The 22,182-nt window shown below is 33.9% G+C and overlaps 1 protein-coding gene across 5 annotated transcripts in view; it reads left to right on the top strand.

Annotated features, from left to right (window-relative positions):
* Nucleotides 1-22,182, top strand: part of LOC138715414 (lysozyme 1B-like) — an 83,587-nt gene that overhangs the window by 14,381 nt on the left and 47,024 nt on the right. For 3 of the 5 annotated variants that reach the window (XM_069848275.1, XM_069848278.1, XM_069848274.1), the window contains one exon: nucleotides 11,308-11,450. In XM_069848275.1, the coding sequence (XP_069704376.1) occupies nucleotides 11,321-11,450 (130 nt within the window). In that variant the 5' untranslated portion in view covers nucleotides 11,308-11,320. Of the gene's footprint in view, nucleotides 1-2,001; nucleotides 2,037-4,198; nucleotides 4,305-11,307; nucleotides 11,451-22,182 lie in introns of those variants that run through there. The other 2 variants (XM_069848273.1, XM_069848276.1) reach the window with 2 other exon arrangements.

The raw sequence follows: 22,182 nt of genomic DNA on the forward strand, positions 1-22,182 counted from the left end.
TTGTTCAATGCAATTCTAGACGTTACCAAAATGAATATTAATCAAAGGTTTGTTCAAAATTCCAAATTTGAGTCTGCTTGAAAATACACAATTTACCATCTTTGCAAATTCGTTCTCTGAAGAAATACTCTTAAATCTAAAATAAAATTATGAAGCTTATTTTGATTTACGGTATTATTAACGTCTTTCGTTTTTTATGTAAACACGGCCAGGCTTCAGCCCGGTAAATATCCTTATAACTTATGCTAAAAGGAAATTATAAAGAAAATTTGAAAATTCAACTGAAACATTCGTCAATATGTGGCTATTTCCATGAAAGCCGTGCTTTCTCAGAAAAACATAATGATTTCTTTTACTGTTTCGCAGGAATTCACTAATCTGTCCACTTCATTTAGATTGTTTAATAGAAGATTTAGTCTGTGGGCTGCACAATAAAGGAAGAGTGCCTTAGGGTGTTTGTCGTTAATAAGTTTTGCAACACCTCCCACTTTTCCTACCATTACAGAATAGCCGTCATGCCCTTGATCGACCATTTTAGAGATATCGAAATCACAAGTCGATAAATATTTTAAAATAGTTGTTTCTACTGATTTCGCATCGAGTTAATTACGGGGAACAAAACCTATGTATTATCACGCACCTTGCGTCCTCTCTTTTCCCATCAACAAAGCGAATACCTAAAGACAACTTTGTTCCCGCAATATCAGTCGTTTCATCCGCTAATGAATGCAACTGAGTTATTAGCTTTCTGAACTAATTGCTCTCTAATCACCTGACCGTACACTGGTATTAGTTCATTTTGCGTCCGAACTGAAGTTTATATTTCTAGCGGCAGTTTCAAAATGTTCTTTAAGGATACCATCCACAGCCTCTACACGGAAAGTTAGTAAATCGTGCAGCACATCAGAGTTTGAGCTATTTCCATGCAAAGGTTGTTCATGTGTGGCACAAAACACTACAGAAGGAACAATATTGGAACTAGTTTTTCCTGTTTTCTAACTTAGTTTTAAAATGTATAATCATCTTGTTGATTTACGCTAACACTTCTGTTGTTCATGATGCTACTGAAATTTCTAGAGCACTTTTTTAAGAGTAAAAATGCATAAATGAGATCAATAGGCTCATTAGCGGGACTTACAGTATTGCAACATGAAAAAGAGGAGGCATCTGACAAAAAATGATTGTAAAAAGTTTTGTTAATGAAATCACCAACTATAGAAATACAAGCGCCATGTAGAAAGAATGGATTCGAACATAGTATCACAATCTATAAAGTACCGAAAAAGATAACTTTGTCGTTAAGAAAATAAGAGGGAAAAAACTTGCTAATCTAGAAAATATGCAAATGATTTTTGGATTCAAAATTTAACAACAGTAAATAGTTCACAATACCTCATTAACATATTAAAACAAAATATTTGCTCATTTTTCTGTAATAATCACGATTTTATTTCAAGGACTGTATTTTCTCCTCTCCATAAGTAATAGTTTAAAAGCTAGGAGGTATCACTTGTTTAAGACGATTAGCCCTATTGCAAATAATTATCTATTGTAGGCCTATGTATCTTTGGCGTGCAGGGTTAATGTCTATAATACAGTATTCTTTGTCTTTTCACTATGGGTCTTTGTTAACAGCTACTTACTAAGGCAGTAAATCTCATTGTAAAACATTACATTCTTTTCGTATTTATTTTTATCACTGATTGAAAATAAGACCGGAAGTAAGATATCAATTGTGACAAGGAAACGGAAACGATAAAGTTGTGTGATAAAGGAAATGAAGTGTGATGTGATTGGAAATCCCTGTCCCGACCTCATCTCTTCTGTTCTGGAAAATCCCATTAATGCTTTACTTTTGTGATTATTTACCAAACGCTGATGTCAATGTTTGACTAGATTTATTTTTCACGTTCCTGATAATATGAAATATAAATCATACAGTAAATGAAAATGTCTTTACAAAGCGTAACTGTAAGAATATTGTTTAATAGTGTGATTAGAAAAGTGAAGAAGAAAATGCAGAAAAAAACTTGCAAGTATGCACGATAAGTTGAACAGTTTTAATAGGAAACAGACGGACTAATGATAGAACTATCGATAGGCTTACAATTGAGGGGCTTAGAACAAAAAGCAGGTAAGTGACATTATTTAAAAAAAAAATGAGGTAAGTGCGTGTTGTGATAGCCCAAAAGGATGTTTCTTTGGGATAAAATCAGGTAAGTGATCACACTATGCAGTGCTGCTATATGGGCATCATTTCACCAAACTAGTGTATAATATTCCATTGCGTGTAGAACTTTAACTGTAATTTCCTCAAAAAAGGTTTCCATCACTTACCTGATTTTTGTTCTAAGCCCCTCAATTAAGAAGAAGTCTCGTATGCTATATCAGACATATAAGATCCATCTTCTAATAGCTATGGTACCGTAACTCATGTAAGGGTGGAATAGTAAAAGATGCGAGTACGGCACAGATCTCATAGCTAAAGGTACATCAGGATATGACTATTTGAATTGATTTCTGCGATATTATCAATAAAGAAATAAACCATCAAAATGAATTTTTTGGTTACATGAAAACCATCTAGACGTTATTACAAATAATTTTGTAACAAAACAGAATTATAATATATATTATATAATTATTACATAAGTTTAACAATATCTAAGAAACTAGAGCTAATACGGTCTATCCAATGTCATTTTCTGAATCAGCGCACCAAATGATCTCAAGAAGAGAACTAAAAAAAAAGGCACAAAGAAAAAGTTTTTTTGTTGGCCTGTGTTATAGGTGGTTGTGATAACTGTCCAGATTTTTTTGTTGTTTAAAAATGGCGACTACAAGATTGTTTTTGCTGACAAACTGGTATTAAGTGATGAAGCAACCTTTCATAGGAGTGGAAAAGTCATCGTCATAATGTGAGAATTTTGGGATATGAGAATCCACGAGCATAATTATGTTGAAAATGAACGTGATTCACCGAAGTTTAATATGTTCTGCGCAATGTCATGCGAAAAGGCATGCGAACCATTTTTCTTCATTGAACCAACACTAACAGAGGCCTGTTATCTTGATTTGCTTAGCAAATGGATGATGCCACAGCTAAATGATGATAAGAGTGACTTCATTTTTCAACATGATGACACAGTGGCGCATTTTCAACGTGAAGTACGCCGTTTATATTAATACCTATCCACCACGGCACTGGATGGGACGTACAGGAGAGAACGATTTGAATCTTTTAAGGTGGTCTCTCCGTTCGCTAGATCTAACTCACGGCAACTTCTTTTTGTTGGGCTACATAAAGGAAGTCGTGTTTGTTCCATCCTTACTACGCCGTCTTGCTGAGATGAAGCTGCGAATTACCAACATTGATGGTGGTATGCTGAGAAGAATATGGAAACAGTTTCATCAGCTTATCGCCTGACGCCGTGTCACACTGAGCACATTTAAAAGTTCCAGATGTGCCTTTTCTTGTAAAGGTTTCATACGTCTAAGTAAAATAAAACATTTGTAGTACATAATTTAAAAGAAATCATATAAACTTTTTGTGCTCGCGGTGTATATAGTAACAGTTTAGAAAGCAAACTACCGATGCTATTGTCGGGAGTATCAAACTACATGTCATCTCTTCTACCTCTTCAGATCCTGGTGTCAAGAAGCCGCAAATAAGTGGCATTGTGTATGTTGTAATGATCAATAGGAACAAAAAAACATAGAGTAATCTTTAAGAGCAGGGAATCCTTCCTGGGGAAGCATCAGTTAATAAAATAACATATGCATTATTGCGAATTGTCCATTTCGTCATTCGCCACAATACACACCTACTTCTTCATATTGTTACATCAGTCATAACAGGAAAAGAAAAACCACAGAGGAAGTTCGCGGTGTAGAGAACCCATCTTGGGGAAGCGTCAGTTAATATCTGTATCATGTATTTATGGTATTTCCTTGATTATTTGTTTCAGACACAACAAGAAAAATAATTTTTATAACAATGGACATCGCCATCAACTTTACGGTTTATAGAAATGTTTGTGATCAGATTTTAGCATTTCAATTTTGATTAATGTTTCTGTTAGTACCAGATTGTTGCATAAATTCGTAGCAATTTTTATTAAATTCAAAAGTATTTATTTTACATAAATAAAATACGTAAGCTAATTAATAATATATTTTCCTACATTATTTATGACAGAACACAACGTTTCAGCAGTTTCTTGATTCCACGCCTGAAGAAATCCAGTGAGTTGGAGTTGAAGAAATAGTCAAGTCAATTTTGAAGAGAAGCTTCGTTATTAAAGGTGATTCTCGGAGATTCTTGGATAGACAACGGAAAAGAAAAAAATCTGACGAAACAAGATTAGGAGAGCAGGATGGAATTGGAATAATCTAGCAATCGAGACCTTGGATAACCTTTTTTGTTATGTTAGCAGTATGTGGACTGACATTATACTGCAAAATCACTTGATGCAGTCTTCTCTGTCGCTTTTCTTGAATTGTGGCAATAAATCTTAAGATTTATGCTTGAAATTCCATTTCCTTTAGCCCTAAATTAACAAAAAATTTCTTAATGATGAACTTCAATACGTATTCGGTGACACAATACTATTACGTTAAATGACGAATGCAAATCCAAAACAAATTTTCTTTCTCCACCACAAATGCTATCGCGACTGGCCGGGGATCAAACCAGGCTTGCCTGGTTCGAAGATCAGCGCGCTAGAGCTTGAGCCATAGATGCGGCTAATAATTGCATGAAGAACAAAACTAAAATCTTTTGTATAATCCCTTAGAAAAGTAATTTTTCTTTAATTTTTATAGAATACAATATTGTTTTAACATTTTCATAACCCATATTATTACTTTAAAATATAAGTAACAAAATAGGTAAGATTATACTTTATATTGCTAAGATGTAGAAGCATACAAGTGTGCAAAATTTCATTAAAATATCTCAAAAACGTTTCGAGGAATCAGGGGAGACAGATTTAAACTTTAGAGTTTCGAAAAGCGAGTGACAAAGAGTAAATTCAAAGGGTCAGTGGACAATGGGAAACGTTGATGGGCATATCTCGGATTCACATGTATCTAAGAAATTCTTTCATTACAAGAAAAAAGTAAATTTAAAAATGCAATTTTAACCCATAAAGATGGTGTACCGCCCACTTAATCTAGGAGACAGACTTATTAATAGGGACTGTACTTTGACGCACGAGGCTACAAGATTCAGTATAGGGATATCTTATGCCAAGTTTTACCGTCAGATGGCAGGAGTGTTCCATGCGGCGCAACATGTTGTAGGGCTATCTATGTTTTGTCATAATATGCTACAGTTGATTACGTTTTCCCGCTTGTTGGTTTTCTGTGCGTATCAAAATTATATTTACAGTTATTTTGTATAACCTAATATAATTTAATATTTTCTTACCTCATAATTTAATTTAATTTACAATAAATAATAAGTAAACCTGTATAATATTGAGCGATTCCCCGAGATGGGTGGGGAAATCTGCAGTATGCAGAATATAAATACGAGTAAATAGAATGTGCATGAACCTAAACGAGAACTTTGCGAACAATATGCACGAATATAAAAATAGGAAATATATCGAAAGTGAATATTGCCCTCTTTAATAATTAGTATTTAAGAACCGTATGCTAAAAACATGATATGCAGCCACCAATGTGTTTTTTTTTTATAGGGAAGAGACTATCGAGATTGAATTCCTTGTATTTTTATGTAGTTGCAGAAAGACCAAATGCAATTTTTAATAGGATGATATAGTATGATCGCAATAGTATCACGATTAGTAGTGTGTTTTGTAGGTTAAGGACATGCAGTTTTGAATACTGTGTGGGATGATTTTGAAAATTTGAACTTAAAACATGGCTTTAATAATTAGGGTACAGTACATTAAAAACATTATTCACGAAATGGATTTCAGTAGGGATCGTCCTGGATAATAAAAATTCCAGTTTATCGAGAGTTTACTGCAGGCGTAAAATTCGGAGACTCCTACAACTACTGCATCATAGCTCGCTGTCGAGGTTGCATATATTTTTATTAATTTTTCTTTTTCCTCTTCCAAAATTAAACTATAGTCAACAATTCCTTACTTGAAGTAGTTACTTTTATTTAATAGCTAGCTCTTTCGAGGCCTAATTGTATTACTTACATTTTTTAAGGTTTAAAGCATATATTCAGAATATTTCGGGACCTGATTGAAGACAAAAAGCTTTCCCTGGTTTTTACATATAGGAACATAACAAAAATTTGCCATGTTTAGTTGTTTTTAAGAGTATTTAATATACTAATACACTACGTATATTCTCAATGTTTATATACCGAAAAACAAATGCACACGCAAAGCGCATCCCTCATAGTACACGTGCGCTATCTGTTGGTGTTAGTTCAGGATATCCCTATTACTAGAGTTTTTAAGTGCATCTTTCAAGCGAAGTACTTCACTCACACTGGTCACGCGGCTGTCAAGTTGGGCAGAACAAAACGTGGACCACTTTAACAAATACACTAATACTTTCTAATCAAACATTCCTCGTCACCGTGCCAGTTTGTCGCCTATGGAACTCCTTACTTCGTCACGTCAGGGATTGCGAACGGCTAATCAATTTAAATTAAAAATGAATATTTACATACTTTTACATGGAATTGATTTGTGAGCATTAGCTGATTTTTTATAGGTTATTTTGTGTGTTTGTACAAATTGTCATTTAGGCCTATCATAAAGTAGAATTAGAATATGCATTGTAAATCAATTAGGCCTATGTATCATGTTTAGTCAATATTTCGTTATATGTAAGCTTGTAAATATGCATGAAAATGATTTTTATATTTAATTATGACAATTAATATTATTATTTTTGCCATTGTTTCATTGTGTATTTCACTTCTGGTAGTGCGGAAGAGAAGGCCTTATGGCCTTAACTCTACCATACTAAAATAAATAAATAAATAAATAAATATTTATACTAATATATACAGTGCTGTGTATTGTAGTGCAAGGCATTTTATTTAATAATGCTACAGGCTACTTTTGTAAATATTGTATAATAGTGTAAATATGTTTGATTAATATAAGCCTACATTCTTTATGATAGTGTAAATAGTGAAAAAACAATAGCATATTCTAGTTTATATAGTATAAAGAGGTACTAGACATTGACTACTTTCAAAAGTCAATTGTCAAAAAGACTGTTTTTCGTCTCTTCAATATTACTTACAGTATTTAGAATACATAGCCTACATAAGTGTTCCGCCCAAGGACAAGTCTTTCACTGCAAACTCAGCATTTTTAAACATTTTCTATTTTCCACCTTCCTCTTAGTCTCCGCATATGATTCATATACCTTAATGTCGTCTATCATCTGATATCTTCTTCTTCCCCGAACTCTTCTCCTGTTCAGCATTCCTTCCAGTTCGCCAGTGATCCAACCAATTCTATTTTCTCTTTCTCATCATTTTCAGCATCATTCTTTCTTCAGCCACTCTTTCAAACACAGCTTAATTTCTTATTCTGTCTGTCCATTTCACATGCTCCATTCTTCTCCACATCCACATTTCAAATGCTTCTAGTCTCTTCTCTTCACTTCGTCATAATGTCCATGTTTCTGCCCCATACAATGCCACACTCCATACAAAACACTTTACTAATCTCTTCCTTAGTTCTTTTCCAGAGGTCTGCAGAAGATGCTCCTTTTCCTATTGAACGCTTTCTTGGCCATTGCTTTCCAACTTTTGACTTTCTGCCAGCAGCTCATATTTAAAAACATATGGTTTATTTAACAACGCTCGAACTGCTGAGGTTATATCAGCACAGCCGGTGTGCCGGAATTTTGTTCCGCAGGAGTTCTTTTACATCCACTAAATCAATAACATGAACCTGTCGCAATTAAGCACACTTAAATGTCATCGACCCGGGCCGGGATCGAACCCGCAACTTCGGGCACAGAAGGCCAGCGCTATACCAACTGCGCCACTCAGGGTGACAGCAGTTCATGTTATTGCTTATAGTATTTTGAATATATTTTTATTTTTAATAATTTATGACAATTTTCCTTCATTATGTCAATCTTTTTTTGTCTAAATTACATATTTAACATTAAATTGTAATTTTTAAACTCTTACAGTTACATATAACTAAACATTTCTACATTCTCTTCTTACTATTATTATTATTATTATTATTATTATTATTATTATTATTATTATTATTATTATTATTATTATTATGCCTGGGCAGACTAATTCTTGGAAATAAGTTCTATATATTATTATTCCATTCTTTGAAGTATTACTGTTATTTATATTTTCTATGTATTTTTATACTGGTGAGTGAAAGAAAAAGCCTTATGGCCTCAAATCTGCCAGTAAAAGTAAATAAATGAATAAATAATGCAATAGGAAAGATCATCGTAGTATCAGTCCTTGTCACTATAATGCATTGTGAACAGTCTCAGAGATTTAATTTTAAATCGTGAATAGAACGTCAACTACAGCACAAACAGTCCCTTTTAAATAAAGTATTTTGAATGCCACATAGCCTAAAATCTAAGTAGCAACGAACTTAATTTATATTTCAATTTTCATCGAAATCCGTTCAGACATTATCATGTGAAAAGGTAACAAACATCCAGACAGACAGACAGACATACAAACAAAAATTTCAAAAAAACGATTTTCGGTCTCAGGATGAATAATATACATGTTAACACCAATTATTTTTGAGAAAGCGAATATTACCACAAAAATTTCGGTTACAGATTTATTATTAGTATATGTTATATTATATTAAATTATATTATATTATATTATATTATATTATATTATATTATATTATATTATATTATATTATATTATATTATATTATATTATATTATATTATATTATATTATATTATATTATATTATATTATATTATATTATATTATATAAAAAGTGTGTTGATAACGGATGTACTCCGATAAGTAAGTTTTTAATTTGTTATGGGGGCTCTTGAATCTCAGGAGGAACAACTTTTACTTTGCATTGCATTTATTTCATATGTATTTTAATACGATTCAATTGAGCATAGTTAAAATTTGGATTATAAAATAATGGAATGCTAAGCTAACATACTATTACTGCATACTAAATCAATGCACTCTCGTTGTTCGTTCTCTTAGATTAAAATGAATGTGTACACAAACATTATTTTAAGAAATACAGGAAACGAATATACAGACTAGCCTATCAAGTTTTCTGTGCATAAGAAGCTATTTTAATGTTACCTGTCCTCTATTCACTCAGAAGTTACTGTAATAACATTATAGCATTATGTCCATCTAGAGAAACTACACTTTCCAATGATAAAAGAATAATTAATTATACAAATCAGTTAATTTAGCTTCCGATATTACTTCATACAAACACAGAAACATTCTCTCTAGGCTATGTTTCGTAGCTTTCGATTGTTGTTGTCCAAGGCCTCTTATAGACGAAGTCATTTGTTTTTATTTCTTTATACCGCCTTAGATGGCGTTGTTATATTAATTTTAAAACTCATTTATCTCATTAAATATCAGTCCTATTAAACTTTTGCATACAATAAAACTTATCGGAAATGATTTTTAAAGACACTTTTGTTATGTAACATTTTTCATGAAAATTAATCATAAGCGAGATATTTCGATTTATTTAATTCAAGCCCCCTTAATACCCCCCTTTTAAATAAAATATTTTGAATTCCATATAGCCTCAATTTTAAGATACAACGAACTTAATTTATATTCCAATTTTTATATAAATCGGTTCAGTCATTATCACGTGAAAAGGTAACAAACATCCAGACAGACTGACAGACATACAAACAAAAATTTCATAAAAGCTATTTTCGGTTTCAGGGTGGTTAATTATATATGTCAGAACCAATTATTTTTGGAAAATCGAAAATTACCAGAAAAATTTCGGCTACAGATTTATTATTAGTATAGATTTTATTTACGGTCCCGCGCCGTGGCGTCGTCGCGGTCTATGGCATCCTGCCTAGGACTCACATTACGGAATGCGCGCTGGTTCGATTCCACATGGGGGAAGAAATTTTCTCATGAAATTTCGGCAAGTGTATGGGGCCGGTGCCCACCCAGCATCGTGATGCTGGTTCGATTCCTCGTGGTGCACTTGGGGAGCCACGATAGGTAGAGAAATCCGGTTGCGAATACCAGCTATAACGGCTGGGGGAATCATCGTGCTAACCACACGATACCTCCATTCTGGTTAGATGATTGTCCACCTCTGCTTCGGCATGTGGGCGTGAGGCCAGCAGCCGGCTGGTCTGTCTAGGCCCTTCACAGGCTGTAGAATCACTGATTATTATTTTATAGATTACTTACGTCATATTACTCTATTTTTTGCAGTTTTTGAAGTGAATTTCGGAATGATGCTAGTAACAAACCAAATAGCCTGAATTTAAGTAACTCAATATTCGTTATCTTGTGTATCAGTGCTCTGGTATCCGATCATGCGCAGTGTCTTACATCTGAGACTTAGGAATATTCAATCGCCTCATTCTTTTCTAGGGTAACTGTACCTCTATGAACAAATTCAATGTTTCATAACACAATAAATCGCTAACAATTGGCTCTTTTTCAGCCATATAGTAAGTCTCTCTCTCTCTGCGACTGAACCGGAGCTGGAAGTGTTAGGAAGAACTCAAAGTTTATACCCTTCTAAATATAGTTTGCCGCTGATAAATCGGTAAAGCTATTACTCACAACATTCTTCAAATGTTACAGAACACGAATTCATATTCACCTATGCATAACTAAACAAGTCGAAATTTGATTTTTGTCCACCTAGATCGGGAAAATTGCAGACTTTGCGCCGGAGCGAATTTTTCTCCTCTAATATTAATTGTTACCGTAACAGATGTATGTAGGATCAAAAAATAATCATCTTTACGTAAATATAAACGAGTTAAAACTTTATTTCTTTAATTGACACACTATTTCTATGTTCCCTTTTACATAGATTGGCTTTAATGTTGTTAGGTAACTGATGAATTATTATTTCTTTTTCTGTTGATTCCACTCCCCAACCCCCACCCGGTATAATATAAATCCCCCCCCCCCCGGGGAATGTCTGAATTCAACACTGCTTACAGTAATTTCTCAACCCATTTGTATACTTCAGGTACTGTCTTGCGTAAGGTGTACGTTAGCTCCTAACTATTTGTTTCCTTTTTCTTTTAGATCCTTGCTTTGCATCACCCGTTTTTGCTACAGCATTTCGTACTTGTCCTGTTCGCAGCTACAAGCCAATCATGCGTGCCTTTTTCCTACTGTTCGTGTTGGCGTCATGGAGTCATACAGCGCTTTCCTGGAGAATCTCACCGTGTCAACTTGCTGGTGAGCTGAAGAGAGCTGGCGTGCCACGGGGCGAGTGGAATAGATGTAAGTAACATCACGTGACTTTAGAACACACAGACTTCTGTCCTCTCTTTGTGCTGCTGCAAAAAAACATTGTTCAGAGACTGTAATGTTTTCAGATTACCGGACACCGAAGGAGGTTTATTTCAATAAACTGCTTCCTAACGGAGGTAGTTCATACGACTCAGTATACTCACAAAATTTGGCACAGGTATCATTGATACAATAAAATTATAATAAAACTTCTGACAAACTGTGTCTGCCTGTAAGACAATTTATCATTAAGTATTGATCAGATTTTGTTTATATTCAGATTAAATTCAATCGGGAGTAATACACATGAAACACAAGAAGTTACTTTTACTAAAAGTATTAATTCTTGCTTCGGAAAAAAATGTAAATGCACACGCATTGTCTACCGATCTTCGTGTTCGTGTTTTTTTATTATTATCTTTTGTATTCAACATCAACTTTCACAAGGCCATGGAAATTATAACACGAATAACATTGTTGGTAAACATCATGAAGGCTAAAACTAGATAATTCGTACAATAAATATCTTTACGCAGTCCATGACCGTATTATGAATTTCTCGATGCAGTTGTAGATAGTGAGCAGGCTGTGTTTTATCCAACTGAATTCTAGAATTCTTTCAAACTACAAGGATTGCTACCACATAATTTACTTAATATTGAATAACCAGACGTACTACTGCGAAATATTAACCCACCAAAATTATGCACCAACATGAATTGGTGTGAAGAACCCATGCGAAACGTAATAAAGTCGCAATATTAACTGGAAAAACGAAAGGATAAGATATTTTTATCTCACGTATTGCTATGGTACCCATTCTATTTAATGCAATTGCAATTCAGTGCGACTAGCATTTGTAATGACCATATTAAAATGAAGCTCAAGGACAGTACCTCAAAGTTGCAGACATTTACTTAAAAACTGCGTGTTTTTCACATCCTCGACTACATTTTGTACAAAGGAGTGGGGAAAAAAAAGATTTTACACATATCAAAAAGCAATTCAATTATATTTCTGTCGTGTTGCTAATGTAGTATGTGAATGTACATAAGCCGACTGACAATAGCATTGTATTAATTCTAAAATATACGTCTCTCAAAATATTGTTGTTCACGTCCGAAAATATGTTACTGCGAATTTTTATCTGTATAATCACGTTGCAAATGTAGTATGTTTTGGGTTGTGGAAATAACAATCTCTTAATTTCTAAAATACCGTCAAGCCTATACGTCTCTCAGAATATTAGTCTTTATGTAAAAAATGACTTATTGCAAGTTTATATTGTATCTGTATTCTGTGTATAAAATAAGAATTAATATAATATGTTCTGAATTTGTGAGATATAATTTTCCAAGTCATATTTAAAAAAAAAACTGGGTATGATATAAGTGGGTGTACAGCGGTCCCGGGGGTAAAAAATCTTCCGATATAAATTAAATTATATATGTACATATTGATTCGATGCTGAAACTGATCAGAAAGAGGAAAAGGAATCATATTATTGTTGGGTTTTACTTTGTTCATAGTTCGATTTTTCTATTATTTTATTTGTATTTCTGGCGGCGTGGAAGAGAAGGCCTAATGGCCTTAACTACATAAGAATAAATAAATAAAAACAAATATATAAATAAAAAAACCTTGAACGTCAGGCACATGATGACATGTTTTCTTTTCGGTGCCTGATTTACAACTGTTTTAAATTGAGTTAACACTGGCAGGCATTTCGCTAAGGAGTTCATCAATTCATGTAAGTGACGTTAAGTAAAGAATAAATCTTAGCTTAGTAAAGGCAATTCGTTTTGGTTGTCTATAGTTAGGTTTCCGAGATTTCCGAAAATGTAATAAGCAGTTTAATTAAAAACAGAAGCAGAAAGGAAAACCCGTGCAACGCCGGGTGGTTTTAGCTAGTAAAAAATAAAAGTAGGTATATTCTCTATACAAATCTACACGGAATTTACCACATTTGTGACACTTAGCTGTTTTAAGTATCCATAGGTTATTTAACGACGCTGTATCAACTACTAGATTACTTCGAGTCGATGAAATTGGTGATAGTAAGAAGAAAAACCCAACTAGCTATCAGCCCAAGCGGCAATCGAACCCACGCCCGAGCGCAACTCCGGATCAGTAGGCCAGCGCCTCCGCAGGCTGACAAGCAAATATTCTGATGGAGGCAGATAAACGAGTTAAATTTTTTCTTTCACCATGTTAATAATATCAAAAGAAGTAATTATACAAACCTTGGCCACTCGACCGCAATTACGTGGGCCGTAAAAGAATAAGTTCGCCAGGGGCCGTTTAACAGAAAGAAAAAAACAATTTCATTGGAAAAATGTATTGGAACAGACATAGTAATTGTTGAACTATTTTTCACCATATTCCCCACAGGACTTGAGACATTTGCCATATCATGCGATCGACAGAGTGGTGCAGACGACAGTCACACGCTGGTTTCGATCCCAGGCGACTGACTTGTACGGCACAATGATACAAAAATTGATTCTATGGTATGACAAATATCACAAATTCCAGTGAGGGATATGTTGACAAATAGCACAACAATTACTTTATCTGTTTCAAAAATCTTTCCATGCAATTGTGCTATTTTTCTGTAAACGGCCCCAGGCCTCGTAATTACGGTCGAGTGGTCAAAATCTGTATAAGCACTTCTTTTGACATTATTAACATGGTGGAAGAAAAAAATTAACTTTTTTATCTGCCCACATCAGAATATTTGTTTGTGAGTTACCTCGATGGCCACTTAGCTTTTACAACTAGGAGAAAATTATAGGCTACATTAAAATATGGACTAACTACCTTTCTCCTGGTTTCATCCCTCTACCACTTAAGGGGTTAGGTAGAGCTTACAGCAGTAAAATATTTGGAAACAATAAACATTTTTTCCTCCATTACTTTATCTTGAACAGTAATAAAGATTGGTATGTGTAAAACACTGTCCTTCTACTATGCGAAAAAAATATTTTTACGATGTAGAAAAAATTATTTTTTTTCCGACATTTAAAATAGTGGCAGTTTACTGTGCAGTGATGAATCTTTTCCCTCATAACTCATAAACTTGTTAACTTTTTCATGTTCTCTCTCTTTTATTTTATTTCTGAAACTCATGTTTCCTTAATAAATAATATTTTTTTTATTTTGTGTTAGAAGAAAATACTGATATTTGACCATTTTTAAATGAGTTTATTTTTTATCAGACATTCTATCAAACGTAGAGAAGTGATCTTGCATCATATTGTAGATGAGACATCCATAAATAAACACAAAAAATTTCATCACAGAATGGTGGATAGTTTTTGAGTTATGAGAGAAACGCTTCATCACTGCATAGTGAATAAATTTTGAAAAGAAAAAAATTTAAATATTTTTTATATCGTAAAAATAATTTTTTCACATAGCAGAAGGACAGTGTTTTACACGTACTAATTTTAATTTTTTTACGAGATACAGTAATGGAGGAAAAAATGTTGAATATTTCCAAAATTTTACTGCTGTAAGCTGTACCTAATCCCTTAAAAACAATAATAGCTGGTTCTGGAAAAGACTTGTTTTGAGGTTCTTTGATACGAAAAAATAGCTTAGGCCTACCATGACTCCGAAGTGTTTTAGTCAAAGTACAATTTGATTTTGGGCTTTTTTTGTTGTGAGGTGGACGCATAATACGATTATGAAATTGATTTTTCTGTTTTCCCCCTGATTTTATTAACCAACCCTGTACACATGTATAGGAGTGTAAATTGATTTTTCTGTTTTCCCCCTGATTTTTTTAACCAACCCTGTACACATGTATAGGAGTGTAAAGGGTAAAAAATCCCAAGTTCTCTAATATACAAGAAATTATATACATATATATATATATATATATATATATATATATATATATATATATATATATATATACTAATCCGATCCATGATGTACAGGGCAGGCATTTTGCCATAACTGTACATACTTGGATAATTCTCGACAGACGCGTCCACAGCGCGGGGGTGGACACCTTTTGGTGGCTAAGGTCTGTCGAGGACCCAATGTCTCAGGGTATATTGAGTCCCCCTGCACAGGGATACGTGCGAAGACATCAACGGTCTCCAGGGCGGCGTGGAAGACATTGTCGTCCATCTTGGTCTGGGGAGCGGACGGAGCACTCATCCTCCAGGGAGCAAATGTGGAGGCCCTCTCCGGGGTAACATGGAGAAAGACCTCGATAAAAGAGGCAGCCCTGCATGTGGGGTTAAAACATATGCGAACATTTCTGGAGGTTCTAAGGAGGCAGCTCCTCCACCAGAACACTCAACGTAGTGTTGGTAGCTCTACTTGGGGAATTCAAATTACTCGTAATCTTCACATTAATCAGCCGGATGGATATACTGGACAACGACAAAGGCATGTTAAAGATAAACGATTTGGGATAAAGGATAGATTTAAAATTGGTAGTCTACCTGGAATGTGACGAGAAGTCACATAGCACATAGCTTTCGTTGACTTCGATAAAGCTTTTGATTGTGTAGAACGATACAAATTATGGAAAATAATGTACAATAAAGGTTACTCTCCACAATTGATAGAAATAATAAAATGCCTCTACACAGATACAAAGATAATAATAAACACAGGAACATCGAAAACAGAAGAAATAAGAATAAATCAAGGACTCAGGCAAGGTTGCAGCCTAACACCGAGCCTCTTTAACGTATATCTAGATGACTTAATTAAAAAATGGAAAATGGAGGTGAATCCAGGTATAAAGGTTAGTAAAGATACATTTTTAAACGTTCTAATGTTTGCCGATGATGTTACATTAATACAAGACAGTGAAGAAAAATTGCAATATGCCATTCACAAACTACACCTACTAGGAGAAGAAAACTATAATTTGAGCATATCAACTTGTAAAACTAAAGCAATGCCCACAGTGGTAAATTTCCAATTCGTACAAAAATAATAGTTGATAATAAGCCCATAGAACGAGTATATCATTTTGAGTATTTAGGTTGTAATATAACTTATGATGTAGATAGAGATATTGACAACAAAATAAGCAAGTTCCAGTGGATATGCGGAACAATAAATAGAACACTAAAAAATAAAACTAGAAAAGAAATAAAACCGAAGTTCTATAAAAGTATGGCAGTACCCGTGTTGACATATGGAAGCGAATCATGGATAATTAAATAACGAGATAAAAGTAAATTACAGGCTGCAGAGATGAGATTTCTTCGCAGAGTAAAGTGATGTACAAGAAGGGATTTGATAAGAAATGAGGATATCCGTAAAGAATTAAATATATACAATATAAATGCAAAAGTTGAAGATTATAAAGAAAAGTTGAAAGAACACCTGTCTCGACTGGATAACGATACAACAATACCAACCTAAAGGCAAAAGAGATGTCGGACGTCCTAGGAAGAGGTGGAACTGAATAAAATGTGAAGACGGAACAGGCACTAAGCCTAAACCATGAAGTGAAGATGATGATGATATATGTGTATATATAATAATAATAATAATAATAATAATAATAATAATAATAATAATAATAATAATAATAATAATAATAATAATAATGTTTTATTTTAGCTGGCAGAGTTAAGGCCATAAGGCCTTCTCTTCCACTCAACCAGCCTTAATCAATACAATACATATTTAAATTACAAATATTTACACTACACTTAAAAGGTTCTCCAGCAATATTCTTCAATTTTAACGACTAGTAGACTACATATGTATTTATTTAAATTTAGATAAACCTATAAGGTAAAGTAGTAACTTAATTTATGAGCTAATTTAATTCAATCAATTATAATTAATTTAATATTTGAGATAGCTAGCAAAATGATGAAAATTAATTTAATATAAGCTTACTAGGACTATGTTACAGGGAGAAAAAAATATATATATACATATAAAACTAAAATATATTTTTATAATGAGAATATTAATGTAATTGCCGTTAGAGGTTTTGTAAATCTATTTAGAGAAATTAATAATAATAATAAGAATGGACAGATGTTAGTTTCATTATAAGTAACACATATTAATCAGCAATTCATCTGTTAAGTAAGAATTTAGGTAATTTTGACCTAAATGAAGTTATTGTCCAACAACCCCTTACATCACTCGGAAGCGAGTTCCAATTTCTAGCAACTGAAACTGTATAAGATGAAGAATATAAAGATATCTTGTGGTAGGGTATAATGAGTAAATTGTTATGATGAGATCTTGTACTTAGCTGATGATATGCGGATAAATTTTGAAAACGAGAAGCCAAATACATTGGGGTAGCGGTGCGCAGAATTTGAAATAAGAGAACAAGAGAATGCAGGGCTCGTCGATCGCTTAGCCTTAGCCAAGACAGAGTTTGGAAAGACGGGGAAAGATGATCATACTTACGAACATTGCAAATATAACGGACAACCATATATATATATATATATATATATATATATATATATATATAGTCCACACCTGTGGAGTAACGGCTAGCATGTCTGGCTGCGAAACCAGGTGGCCCGGGTTCGATTCCCGGTCAGGGCAAGTTACCTGGTTGAGGTTTTTCCGGAGTTTTCCCTCAACCCAATATGAGCAAATGCTGGGTAACTTTCGGTGCTGGACCCCGGACTCATTTCACCGTCATTATCACCTTCATATCATTCAGACGCTAAATAACCTGAGATGTTGATACAGCGTCGTAAAATGACCTACTTAAAAAAAAAAATATATATATATATATATATATATATATATATATAAGGCTCTTGCCTATCGATCCAGAGTTACGCTCGGGCGAGTTCGATCCCCGCTTGGGCTGATTACATAGTGGAGTTTTTCCGAGGTTTTCCCAAGCGTAAGGCGAATGCCAGGTAATCAATGGCGTATCCTCATCTCGTCAAATACCATCTCGCTATCACAAATCCCATCGACGCTAAATAATCTAGTAGTTGATACAGCGTCGTTACATAGTCAAGTTTAAAAAAATATAAAACACTGAAATCACCCATTTCATTTCATAAGAAGTCCCTAAATATTGAACGTATTTTGTCCATAGTCGGTAGCCACGAGTCAATTTGTTCGGGAATGATCCATATGAAATATAATTCTTTCAGTAAAAAATCTTTATTTAAAATAAAAAGCATAAAATGACAATCAACTGGCATTTGATCTCAAAGATTTTTTCTTTAGTGATTATGTTTCTTCTTTAAGATGAAGATGTAGTGAAATGAGCTGAGCCGTATATTTCCAGACCCTAAATTGTGGAGAATTGAATTATTTTGTGCAAAATTAACCACTATTTTTGGTTGTTAATTTTATCAGACTCCGTAAAATTCTCACATCACATCAAGCTAAGCCAGTAGTTCCCAAAGTATAAGTCCCGACCCCCTGTTGGGATTGTGTAAAGAGCTGAGGAATGTGCCGAAATGATTTACAAAATAAAAGATAAACTGTCTTATTGGCATAAATATTGTGTGCGTATCTAAAGCCTACCCACATCACTTGAGTGATTCGGGTTCCACACATTGCGGATAGATGGCAGGACTGTGACCCATTTTCAATTTGTACACCACTTTGGCGGGCCACGCTGTACATGATATGTATCTGTGGAGAGTTATGTCGTTTATAGGATGAGTGTATGTGTGCAAGAAAATTTCTTACTCCTCCTGCTAGTCTGGAGGCAGAGGCGCTGCCACAGAGCTAACTCGATGGACGCATTTAATATTGTTTAAATGCATAAACGTAAACAACGTTGAAAAGAAGAAGAAAAATTCTCAGTAATTATAAAGTAAAAATGATTTATTCGGTTAGTACCATTCATTTCTTTTTAAAAGGCATGTTCTTAAATCTCAACCCTATATTCCATACACACACTGATATCATTTTCAATTTCAAGGACATTTCTTGCTTTTGTTTTGATGGCAATCATAGGTACCGACTTTGGGGTGGAAAGGCGCTTTCTGCCCCCTCAAATTAACTAACCAGAGTTATCGCTTTCCCTATAAAATTAATAGAGTGTCCTCGCCCTTCCCAGTAATTCGAAGAGAAATTCCCATTGTTAAAATAGAAATTAATTAATCTGCTTGAAAGATAAACTAAGATATTAGCCGAAAATGGTCATTTCAAATCCATAGAGAGGGTGGCTCCAGCAATGAACACGTCAGTGACGCAAGTCACAGTGCGCCCTCCCTTTGTTTTCTTCTGCATTTTTGATCGGTGAATCTCCACACATGATGCAACTATGGTTCGAATTTGTCTATGCTCCACATTTTTTCACTTCAGTTCAAATCTATTGCAATCGAACAGTAACCGTTATGTCATGTCATAAGTATTACCAAGTGGAAATAATACTAAGGAATTAACATTTCAATTCACAGTGTATTCGACTGTATTTTTTCCTAATACCAGTTAACAATTTATTATTCATTTTCAAATTTGTTCATCATCATCAACCATAGGGATTAGCCTATTGGCCTGTTCCGTCTTCAAAGTTTATGTCGTCTATCCATCTTGTTCTTGGTCTACCAACATTTCTGTGTCCCCTTGATTCATAGTTCAGTATTACTTTAGGTAACCGGTTGTGATTCATTCTTCTTATGTGTTGGTACCAATTATGTTTTTTTTTTTTTTTTTTTTTGTATTTCCTCAGTTAAATTAAAAATGTTTAGTTGTTCTCGTATTTTATGTTCTTTTGATGATCTAAAAGAGTGAGACCAGCAACACTTCGAAGGAATTCCATTTCAGTGGTTTCGATTTTCTTTTTAGTTGCTCGGTTTATAGATCAATTTTCTGAACCATAGGTCAATAGTGGGACAGCTGACGTTCTATACAATTTTAGTTCTGTTGAACGTTGTGTTTTATTTTTGAAGGTCCTTCGTATTGTTCCACACATCTGTTGAAATTTACTCATTTTATTTTTGACGTCTTGTTCTTTTAAGTATGATATATTACAACCTAAATAATTAAATGAGGACACCTGTTCTATGATTTCATGATTTAAAACTATTTTACATCTTCTGTGATCAACCCCTTAAAAGGCCATTGTTTTTGTTCTATGAATAGAAACTTTAAGATTATATTTTTCCATTATTAATTGTAGTTGATAAGCTGCCATCAGTAAGTCATCCTCCGATTCTGCCATCAAGATCTGATCGTCAGCAAAAAGAATGGACTTCAATAATATCGTGCCTATATTTATGCCGGTTGTTATTTTATTCAGCCATATTGAACAATGTTGGAGATAGTGGGCAGCCTTGTTTAACACCCTGATTTACAATTATTATTATTGTATCACCTGTCTTGTTTCCTATTCTTACTGATATTCCAGATTGGTATAAGCTTCTTTGCACAATATATGAAGCGGTGAGATCAATACACATTTACACAAGTTTCGAGAAAAATGCGAAAAACTTTTTTTTTATTTCTTACGTAATTATTATTTTTTGCACATAATATTTCTGGTTGTTTTAGAGATCAAGACAAAGTAGTATACCAACTTTTAAAGTCGTAACACTTGTGGAAATATCCAAAATTTAATTTCAAAATTGCAAAAAATGAATAACCACAAGTGGACTTGAATGGTTATTGATCTCGCCCCTTCATATTCCATAACTTGTTTCTTAAAACCTTATCGAAGGCTTTTTCGTAATCCACGAACATTATAAATTTGTTCATAAACAATTAAATTTGTTACGAATTTTAAACGTAACCATCAACAACATTCAGTTTCAGTAACCGCTTCTTCTGATGGTTGTCGTCGAGGGTGTATAGGCCTACTTGTTAAGTGATTGCAATGTAAATAGTGATACTGTATAAATTCTTAATGAAGAAAACTGTTCAAAATAAAACTGCATTGTATGGGAACAGAATGATAAATTGGGTTGTAGTAGTGGCACTGAAAATAATAGCTAATGGTCATCGTCGCTGTAAAGGATAAACAAACGAAGTGAAGGGAAAAGGTAGTGCACAAAGGCCGTAGTTTTCAATCATTTTGGAATAAGCATTTTCCAATTGCATTATATAAAAAATCTGAGGGTATTATTTTCTGTAAAATATGTAAAGAAATTTTTGAGAATCAGCAATTAGACTTTTCTTAGACTATTTCTGCAAAGTTCTCCCCCATCTCCCCTATATTTCAAAGAAATCGGTGTCAAATGATGGCAATCATAAACTAGAGACTTATTTTTCACAAATACGAGTTTGAAAATGATATAAAAATTTAAGAACTGAAGCTCGGGGTATTCTTTTATTATTTTGATCCAAAACTCGTCTACACTCTGCGATAAAAAAGAAGTCTAGTTTAAACATTTCATCGGTAAATATATATTGCGATAGGTCTTTTTTTCAGCCATTTGAACGCAACTGTTTAAAAACGGATCCAGTATCTGTATGTGGCTGTCGTAATGGTTTTGAGTTTCTTCCGTGAAATACTCAAAATCTATTGTTAAAAATTCTGCAAACTTAATTACATGTCCGCAAAGATAAAATCAATATTTGTTGTGTCATACAGTACGTAGTTAAATTTTCCATGACTTACATATTTTTAGTCTACACGTGTGGAGTAACGATTAGCGCGTCTGATCGCGAAACCAGGTGGTCCAGGTTCGATTCCCGGTCGGGGCAAGTTACCTGGTTCAGGTTTTTCGGGGTTTTCCCTCAACCCAATATGAGCAAATGTTGGGTAACTTTTGGTGCTGGACCGCGGACTCATTTC

The sequence above is a fragment of the Periplaneta americana genome, chromosome 15, assembly GCF_040183065.1.
Source record: "Periplaneta americana isolate PAMFEO1 chromosome 15, P.americana_PAMFEO1_priV1, whole genome shotgun sequence".
NCBI lineage: Eukaryota > Metazoa > Arthropoda > Insecta > Blattodea > Blattidae > Periplaneta > Periplaneta americana.